Genomic DNA, 10716 nt, shown 5'->3' with positions numbered 1-10716 from the left:
TAGAGGAAAATGATCCTTTCGAGTGGCTTTGTTTAGTTTCCTATAATCGATGCACATTCTACTTCCGGTCACAACTCTTTGTGCTATAGATTCGCCCTTCTCGTTCTTAACAACTGTAACACCCCCTTTCTTGGGTACTATATGAACGAGGCTAACCCATTGACTATCGGAGATCGGGTATATGATTCCTTCATCTAATAACTTTTTTACTTCAGCCTTGACTATAGTACTTATGATTGGGTTGATCCTTCTCTGGTGTTCTCTAGAGGTTTTACGATCTTCCTCTAGCATAATGCGATGCATACAGATAGAAGAACTTATTCCTTTTAGGTCAGTGATGTTGTAGCCTAACACAATTGGATATTTTCTTAAGACATTTAGTAACTTTTCAGTTTCCATCTGTCCTAAGTCAGCGTTGACTATTACTGGTCTTTTGAGTTCAGTGTCTAGGAATTCGTATCTTAGGTTTTTTGGTAGTGTTTTTAACTCTAAGTCCGGTTTCTTCGGGCATGGAATGTGGTTGGGTGTAAGTGCTAAGCATTCGCTTAGACTTTCATTTTGGTATGGTTCACGCCAATTATCATCTTCAAAGATTGGAGGGATTTGGATTTTCATTATATTAGAATATATGGTTTCTTGCATCTCCATCTCTCTTAAGCACTCGTCTATGACATCAAGTAGATAACAGGTATCATCTATAGCTGGCGCTTGTAAGAATTGTGTCAAGATGAATTCAACCTTTTCTTCTCCAACTTCGAATGTTAGCTTACCTCTTTTCACGTCTATTATGATTCTGGCGGTAGCTAAGAATGACCTTCCTAATATAATAGGTGTACTGGCATCTTCTTTGATGTCCATGATTATGAAGTCTGTAGGAATGTAGAATTGTCCTACACGTACTGGGACATTCTCTAGTATACCAACAGGATATTTGATTGAGCGGTCAGCTAGTTGGACAGACATCTTGGTTGGTCTTAGTTCTCCCATGTTGAGCCTTTTACAGATGGTTAAGGGCATTACACTAATGTTGGCTCCTAGGTCGCATAGAGCTTTGTCTATGACGAACTTTCCAATGACACAGGGTATGGAGAAACTACTTGGGTCCTTTAGTTTGGGAGGCATGTTATTTTGGATTATTGCGCTACACTCAGCAGTAAGTGTAACTGTTTCGTTATCCTCGATCTTTTTCTTATTGGATAGGATCTCTTTAAGAAATTTGGCATATGAGGGCATTTGCGTGATGACTTCTGTAAAGGGAATTGTAATATTCAGTTGCTTCAGAAGTTCAACAAATTTCCTAAATTGCCCTGCGGTTTTAGAATTTGCGAGTCTTTGAGGATACGGAATAGGTGGTTTATAAGGCGGTGGAGGCACATAAGATTTTTCTTTCTCTTCAGCCTCTTGGGTATTATCTTCCTTCTCCTTCGGTTCACTTACCTTCTCAGTTGTTGTTTTGTCTGGTTTTTGGTACATGGCAGGATTTTGGAGTCTTGGATCTACGGGTCCGTCAAGTTCTTTTCCACTCCTCAATATAACGACATTTGCATGTCCTTTTGGATTAGGTTGCGGCTGTCCAAGAAATGTGCCAGTGGGAGCAGCAGTAGATGCTTGTTGTTGAGCCACTTGTGAAATCTATGTTTCAAGCATTTTGTTGTGCGTGACTAAGGCGTCTACTTTGCTCGCTAATTGTTTAAGTTGCTCACTAGTATGTATGTTTTGGTTCAAGAAGTCTTTGATTGTTTGAGCTTGGGTAGCTATGTAGCTTTCCATCATTAGTTCAAGGTTGGACTTCCTAGGCATGTTAGGAGCATTATTAGTTGGCTTTTGATATCCAGGTGGAACATCGGGTGCTTGGCCAGGTGCATACAGGGCGTTGTTATTCTTATACGAAAAGTTAGGATGGTTTTTCCAACCTGGGTTGTATGTATTCGAATAAGGGTTTCCTTGTGCGTAATTTACTTGATCAGTGGGGACTCCTACTAATATCTGACATTCTGGTGCAGTGTGTCAAGGATTCCACATAACTCATAGTTTGGAGTCACGGCAGCCACGGTGGCTGCTGGTGGTATGGTCAAGTTGTATAACTTTTGAACAAGGGTATCTACCTTTGCATGAACATGGTCAAGGCTACTGATTTCATACATTCCACTTTTTGTTTGGGACTTTTCTACTGGAGTTCTTTCACCTCCCCATTGATAATGGTTTTGGGCCATGTTTTCAATGAGTTGATAGGCTTCGTTGTATGGCTTGTCCATAAGTGCATCGCCCGTGGCAGCGTCTACTGTCGGTCTTGTGTTATATAGAAGCCCATTGTAAAATGTGTGAATGATCACCCAGTCTTCGAGACCATGATATGGACATATCCTCATCATGTCTTTGTATCTCTCCCACGCGTCGTAGAGAGATTCTACATCTTTTTGTCAAAATCCGTTGATTTGAGCTCTCAGCATAACAATTTTGCTTGGAGGAAAATATTGGGATAAGAAATCGTTCTTTAGTTCTTCCCATGTTGTAACTGAGTTGGATGGCAAGGATTGCAACCAAGCCCAAGCTCTGTCTCTTATAGAAAAAGGAAAGAGGCGTAGTCTTATCGCATCTTGAGATACACCATTCGCCTTCACAGTGTCTGCGTACTGCACAAACTTGGTCAAATGTTCATTAGGGTCGTCCGTAGGATTTCCAGCAAATTGATGTTGTTGGACGGCTGATAATAATGAGGGTTTCAGCTCGAAATCGTTTCGATTGATAGCAGGGGCAGCAATGTTGCTGTGAGGTTCTTGTTGGGATGGGGTAGCACAAAACTTAAGAGGACGATTCTGTGGTCCTACTGTAGCCATGGTTGGTTTTTCAACTGGTTTAGTAGTAGGAAAGAAGATATCGGGAATATTGTACCTTCGTTGGTACTCTAGTATTCGTTGTCTTAAATATAAGAAACACTCTAATTCTGCGATTGGTGGTGCTAAGTTGTCGCCTTGTGAGCGAGTACTTGGCATACAATCGGGGGAAATAAGGGAAAGGAAATTAGTTTTTTTACCTTAGTCTATACTGTGCAACAAAAGAATCGCATTATTTGACTAAATCAGGTCCCCGACAACGGCGCCAAAAACTTGATATTTCTCGTGACTGTATATAGAATATAGTATATCGGGTACTTGACTGCAAGTGCACAATCTAGTCGTTTTAGTTTTAAAAGATATCAAACCCACATGGACTAATGGTCAAACTAATGCTATCGACGTTACTATGTTTATCTAAGGAAATGCTTTTTAGAGGTTTGGTTGAACAAAAATTAAATCTAAGGGAAGTTAAGTTTTAAGAAAATATTAATAGGGGGATATCAGTATGCAACGCATTAATCGTCAGGGATTCGATAAGTCACCGGTGTATATTTTAAGTACCAAATATCTTTTAATAGAAAATACTTATTTAAAAGGCTTTATCTCACACTCTCATGATTGTTGATTCAGACTATACCTTTAAATCAGAATGTACGCTCTCGCTGTCCCATTTGAAGTTAAAAATACTTTTTGAAAATAAATAAGTTCTAATTGCTTTTAAAGTGCTCTCGCTGTTTTTAAAATCAATGCCTAGTTTTTACTATCCAGTTCGACCCTCACGCTCTCACGATTGTCAGTTCTCACCTTAGTTAATTTCCCACTCTCGTGGCAAAATCGTATTAAATAGCTTCTCACTCTTGTGACAAAGTTAATTAAATTTAAATTAAAAACCACTACCAAAAAGATTGTTTGAGAAAAGAAGTTTTACACTGATTATTATTAAATCCCGTCTAATTAAATTGTTTACATACCGATACCGGCAGTTTAGCCGGACATGTTAAATAACGCAAACACAGACGAACATAAACAGATCAACAATAAAGCAAACATGATTATAATAATAATAAAGCAATAACAATAATAATTGAATAGAAACCTGGAAATTGGATTAATAGAATATGTCGAATCTTGAAGTACTTGAGCAGTCCTCCACAGGTCGGTAGGATTCTGCTTCTTCGAAATAATTGCTTAAACTAAATTAAATAAATTGCAGTAGTTCCCCAGTGTAGGAAACTACTACTTTGGCTAAATGAAAAACGGAAAGGGAAAATCAAAGCTCTAAACGGAACGGTAAACAAATTGCGGTAAAAGAAAACAATGTTGCTGAAGAAAAATAAAAGAAAAACAGAATTGATGTGGAAAAATAAAATGCAGAGAAAGGTCTTGAAAGCTGGCTTCAGAGAGGAAAATTAAGCGTGCCCGTAGGTTTCCAGCTTCCATCCTTTTATATTCTCCATTTGGTCTTGGCAGACGAGAGAAATAAGGGTGACTTGGTTGAGTGAGAAATCTACGGGAAAGTGGTTGAGGAACGAGAAATAAGGGCGTGTGGATCACTTCTGTTGACAGATTTAATGCGCGGATTTTGGCCTTGTGACGGTCGTGATGGGCTTGTGACGGTCGTGACACCCAGGGCGTGACGGTCATGACAGGCTTTGTGACGGTCGTCACATGCACATGATTTGTATTCTCTGCTTTTCTGCTGTTTTCTCTTTTGTTTCTTCTTCTTTTCCTTCCTTTTCTATACTTTGCTCATTTAAGCATGGGAATTAAAATACCTGCAAAAATAACTCGAACACTTGCGGAATAATAGGAATATAATTGAAAATGGTACGATTTTTGAGTGTAAATCAAGGCAAATATACGATGTATTTTTGCGTTATCATAAGCATGCTGCTCCATTACGAACTTGTAGAATTATCTATGGTCTTTTTGTATATGGAGTAAAATCCTCCATAAAATATCATTATCACTAGCCGAACTACCTCCTATCTCTGTCTTTTTATGGCGTGCCTCTTCCTGAGTTTTTTCCCTTTACTTTTAGCAGATTCATGATTTTTGCGTTATCAAAACCTGTATGTGGATGGAAGATTTCATCTGTAGGTTTATCAGGCATGTCATGCCTCTAGGAAATCGCAGTTATCAAACACGGGAAGTACAACATTGCATCCTTCCTTTTTGCACACACCTATATCTCTTGACAAGTGATTCTAACAATATCGACTAAGCTGTTTGAGGTAATTTTGTGAAGGAACACTAACAAGTCCTTGTCTATAGACTCGTTATGAGCTATAGGTATGAAAAAATGCTTCAAAAATCGGCACCACACCTTTGGCACCAACCTTAATTGCATCCTCATCACCATTTTTTTTTGCTGATTTTTGCACTATTGACCAAGTCATTCCTTCCAAACACAAAGAATCCCTCAGAACTTCCAAATCATACTCATCTACACTACTCAACAAGTGTTGGACTTGTTGTATTAAACTATGCTACCCCTAATAACCACCTTTAGCCACTTGTTGGAAGTGAGGTTGGAGTAAAACTCATTCACCAGTTGCATGTTGTAAGGCTTGGTGTGTTTGCAACTTTTTCCACTTTTGCCTGACTATGATGCGATCGATCTCATCAGGCAGGCCCAAATCCTTTTCTTCTTGGCTGAAAATGAATCCCCTCTCAGAGTGTGCACTCTTAGATGAGAAGTTCTTTATAAATCTTTGTTTGGCATCTTCATTGATGAAAATATCATTGTCAGAAATGTCTGAATCAAAATAATCAATTGGTGGGGTTGCATTCTCCTGAGCATTTGTCTTGTATCGCTTGCCTGATGCTTTTGGTTCCATGGATATTTGTTGAGAGGAAAAGTGTAGGAAGCGGTTTATTTGAATTTCTTGAAAGATTGAGATACAGATTTAGAGTTGTGATGGGTGATTTAAAAAAAAATAAGGGTTCGTATTTATAGGAAAGAGAATGGATAAAAATTTGAACGTTGGAGGAGTTAAAATTGGAAGCATTAGGTAACTTGTTGGGGTTAAAAATCGGTAACAGTGCTAGGACAGTTCAACATTTTGTCAGAAAATACAGGGCCGTTAATACTAGCACGCTGCTCCAAGTTCTGACCATTGCATAGTTGATTTTCTCTCTCCACACGCCACTTCCTTAACTATGAAATCTCTTCTTTCCTATTTTTCTTCCTTCTGATACCCTTTCCTTAATCATGACATTTTTCAATTCAGACTTTGCATTAAGGAGTCACAGTCATGACAGAGATGGTCAGAACTCTCAAAATTACTTTATTTTATAGTCTTGTAGCCTGACTCAATAACATATCAAATTAATTATCAAATTTATGGTGAACCTTGTGTTGTTGTTGGGTTCACCATGATAAGTCTTAACTCTTTATCCATTAACCTTAAACTCATTTCTAGTTTGCTCATTCAATAGGTCAACAACCCCATGTGGATAAATCTTTAAAACTTTAATGGGCCCTGACCATCTTGACTTTAACTTTCTTGGAAATAGTTTCAGCCTTGAGTTGTACAAGAGAAGTTTTTGGCCTTCAACTAATTCCCTTTTCCGACACTTTTTGTCATGCCATTTCTTAGTCTTTTCCTTATACAACTCAACATTCTCATAGGAAAATAACTCATGTTCTTCCAATTCATTCGGTTGCAATATTCTAGCTTGCCATTCAGAAGGCACGTTGAAATCCAACCTTTTAATGGCCCAAAAGGCTTTATGTTCCAACTCAATGGGCAAGTGAAAACTTTTCCATAGAAAAGTCTATAAGGATACATTCCAATTGGTGTTTTAAAGGTACTTATGTAGGCCCATAGAGCATCATCAAGATGTCTTGACCAATCCTTCCTAGAAGGATTCACCATTTTTTCCAAAATTCTTTTAATCTCCCTATATGACAATTTAGCTTGCCCACTAGTTTAAGGATGGTAGATGTAGTGGGGTATTTGTTACCTTATGCTTTATTGACTAAACCAAAAGTAAGCATACAATTCTAGTCGCCACCGCACTTTTATTTGTCCAAAGGAAAGGCTAAAAAGCGAACAAAAGCCAAGTAAGAAGTTTTATCAAATGAAAAACTAATAAAAATGTCAGAGATCTAGGTAAGGGGGTTGGTTATGAGATGGGAAGGTTTTAAGCACCCAAAACATCCTTAGTACTCTAAGGGAACCTCTTTTTGCAAATGTGTGTTATAGTTTGGTATTTGTGAAAATATGTGCAAAAGATTGGGGAGATAAGAAGAGAATATATATATTATATTTACAATTTTGTTGTTTGAATGGATAAACCCATTGCCTACGTACCATCACAAAGGTAGGATCAAAACCTCGTAGTTCGGGGTAAAAATCTCAAAAAGATTGGTGAATTCATTTGACCAAAAGCCTTAAGGTCTTTTGTTATCAAAGGGAGAAAACTCAATCTAAACCAACAATCCACCATGTGAGGAGAGCTTCGACATACTAGTGAGGGGTTAACCCTATAATAAGTATGGAAGACTTATAGTCCAATCACTAAGGACAAGGTGAGGTTTACATCAACCACTATGATAACTCAAACCTATGGCTAATGTTTTATGAAAAGGTTTTAACAAAGGTGGCCATTGGAACCACAAAAACAACTTGAAGTGAGTTGTATTTACAAGTTAAGGGTATTTATAAAATGAGGTCAAAGTTGAATTAAGGTTCATTCACAATGAGTATTAATGGAAAGATTTTGAAAAGTCAAAGGCCTAAGGCCTAGGTTTCTAATTTGAAAATAATGTCAAAGTTTGCACAAAATGAGTTTGGCTTGGGTTAAAGTGAGGAGAAGAAGAGAAGGGCTAGTCCTAAAGCATACAAGGATAAGAGAAAGAGATAAAACCCTTGGAGTTCCTTTTCTTGAAATCATAGAGATGATTCAAGATGCTTCTGGGATCTCCATTTGGCTTGTCTCTCATAACTTGGCTATTCATGACAATGGTCCTTCTTACTATCTTAAGATGGAATCCCTATCACACAAGAGCAAACATGAAAAAGTTCACAATACAATAAGAGGAATGGACAAAGAATAAGTTTTAGAAAGGAAGTCCTTTGAAGTCAACTCTTAGATTTTAGCATTCTAAAGGCATGAGGCCTAGTTGCTCTTCAACCAATTTAGCATTCTAAAGGCATGAAGCCTAGTTGCTCTTGAACTTCTTTAAGCATAGGTAAGGTCCTAATTCTAAGTCCTTTCTCCTTTTTGCATTGGGTTCACACAAACAAAGACAAAACAAACACAAAGCAACAATATATTTATGTACAATAATGAGCTCAAATGAGCAAAAGGAAAATGACATAAACATAAAATATGTGCTCAAGTGAGCAAAGTAAAAACCAATATGAATAAATGAGCAAGAAATAAAGTGCATTAAAGTAAATTGCAAGAAATTAAATGCTCAAATTAAAGTTAGTAATTAGTGGTTATGTTAGTGTGTCATAAGACAATTTAGCGCTATGTTAAGCAATCGTAAATGGACTAATGTAGTAGTTACACCTATCTGAGGCCGGTCAATAAAACGATAGGCAAATAAACACAAGTTAGAGATCATGACTAGTAAGCCAAGCTCCTACAACTTGCCATGCCAAAAGAAAAGAAGAAAGCCTTGTATGGACTTTAGGTTTTTTGCTTGACCAAGAAGCAACCTATCTTGGACAGAAAGTAACTCACTTGATCTTGGATCAAGTTGAGTTTGATTTGGATCAAAGAAGGTTAAACCTCTCATATGTCAAGACCAACCATAAGACGTTAACTCATTGGCCAAAATAAAAAGAAGTGAGATGAAGATGAAATGAATAAAAGGAGAATTCAAATGTCAAAACACAAATGGTCAAATGTGAATCAAATCATCATCAACCAAAGGCAAACAGAAGAGAAATGAAGATTAGAAGTCAACAAGTCAATCATATTTTTTTTGTAATTTTGGAATTAAAATAAATGCCAAATTAAAATGGACAAAATATGGTCAAACCTCAAATTCAATTTAAATCAACTTAAACAAGTCCAATTAAATTCTCATAGGTCTAACATGGTCAAACAAGGTTTGACAAATTTTCTCAACAATTTTTGAAAACAGAAACTATTTAAAATTAATTAAAAACAATGAAAAAATAACACAAATGAATTAAAATCTCAAATAAATCTCAAATAAATTAAGAAATTGATGAGACTATTTTTCATAGACTTATCATGATCCATATGTGTTAAGAAAATATTTTTGGAATTTTCAGATATCAAAAAGTATTTAAAATGAATTAAAAACTATCAAAAACCAAATAATTCACAAAAAATACTAAATGAAGTCACAAAAATAATTAAAAATCAAATTATGAAACTAGGTTTTTCAAGATTTTTTTTGCCATTGGTCTCATATTTTTGTGACTTCAAATAAAATATTTATGAATTTTTGAAAATAAAAGGAATTAAAAGAAATTAAAACAGAAATAAGAAAATATCAAAAATCCAGAGCGCTTGGATGAGTTCATTGAATGACGTGGCCCATATCCAAAGGCTCAGAGGCGCGGATACACCATGGTCCTTGGTCAAGCGCACAACATGTGTAATTAAAACAAGTCAACACAATCAAAGGCTGAGATTATAACGTTTTGTCCATATCCAATGGCCTGGAAGCTCCCACGTGGGGATGGTGGTGGAAACCACCATCTTCTCCGGCCAGAGAACAAACTCCGGCCACCACACGTAGGGTTTTCAACCTTAATGAAAATGAAAAACAATGGTACCAAAATGAAGTTGGGGTGATGTACATCACCCCTGTAACCTTGGATCTTCCTCAATGTTTCTATTTAAAGAGAGACAAGAGCTTGAAGATCATGGTGTTTGATCTGAAATGTCTCAATTCATGAAATTAAGACCACCACTGGCCTGCCTCTTGCTCGAGGACTTCAGAAAACAGTTCAAACTCAAGCAATTCACATTGTATAGCAAGATCCAGATCAAAACATTTGAGTGATATACCTCTGAAATGCAGCTTTGAACATCATGATCTCTTCAAGCCTTTGATCCCAATTTGATCTGGAGATGTGATGATGATGCAAGGCTAAGGAATTAAGACTTGAAGATCAACTAATGATGTTGAAATTCAAGCATGAAATTGAGAAATGAAAACTGAAATTCCTTTGAGTGAGGGTGAGGTTTCAATTCAGCAGAGTTTCAGATCTCTTTCAGGTTTCATTTTGAATGAGGAAGAGCTTCTATTTATAGCTGAGCTTGATGCAATGAGGTGATTTGCTCGTGTGCATGAAGATTGGACCTTCCATGCATGGGCCTGTACAGGCACTTGCAAAGCCCAAGGATGAATGGAAATGCATGTTGAAGTCACATGGAGTTGAATTGGACGTGCAATTGGCCTGGTATTTGCTTGCATTTCAAGTTATGATGTGAATTGCCAAAATGCACATAAACATTCATCTCTTCGAAAGTCCCACATGGAGAATCCAAACATGGTGGTGTGAGTAATGGTTGGAAAGCTCTTTGAATAAGGAACAAAATTTATGTTGGGAAAAAATCCATTTGGAGTTTGGAAATTTATGAAATCTGGCTTTGAAATTTGGGGTGCAAAACATGTCTAGGTCCCCTTTGAATTTTTTTGCCAAAACCAAGCAACTTCAAGCCCTTCTGTTCCAACGATTCAAGCCTCAAATGGAAAAACCTCCAACATCAAAGTTGTAGATCTTTTCCAGATGATCAATTTGGGATTATATTTTGCATCATTTGGATTTTTCATGAGAAAGTTATGGGCACTTTAAGTTGGACATTTTTCAAATTCAATGGTTTTGGTCCAAAGTGACCTATAATGTTTTGTATTATCACATGTGTTTATTTTAGGATT

At 37.0% G+C, this 10716-nt stretch overlaps 1 protein-coding gene and 1 non-coding gene across 2 annotated transcripts; one reads left to right on the top strand and one right to left on the bottom strand.

Annotated features, from left to right (window-relative positions):
• Positions 1–687: 687 nt before the first annotated feature.
• On the bottom strand, positions 688–5677 carry LOC127095366 (uncharacterized; the record flags this gene model as incomplete). Its single annotated transcript, XM_051034070.1, has 4 exons — positions 5439–5677; positions 5177–5288; positions 1222–1362; positions 688–1176 (listed from the first exon to the last, which is right to left on the bottom strand). Coding segments are annotated over exons 1-4 (981 nt in total), but the record flags the coding sequence as incomplete, so codon positions are not given.
• On the top strand, positions 2344–2450 carry LOC127099801 (small nucleolar RNA R71). Its single transcript, XR_007794270.1, has one exon. It is a non-coding gene; the product is annotated as a small nucleolar RNA R71 (small nucleolar RNA).
• Positions 5678–10716: the final 5039 nt, after the last annotated feature.

The sequence above is a fragment of the Lathyrus oleraceus genome, chromosome 6 (assembly GCF_024323335.1).
Source record: "Lathyrus oleraceus cultivar Zhongwan6 chromosome 6, CAAS_Psat_ZW6_1.0, whole genome shotgun sequence".
NCBI lineage: Eukaryota > Viridiplantae > Streptophyta > Magnoliopsida > Fabales > Fabaceae > Lathyrus > Lathyrus oleraceus.
This window is presented reverse-complemented; position numbering and strand designations above follow the sequence as displayed.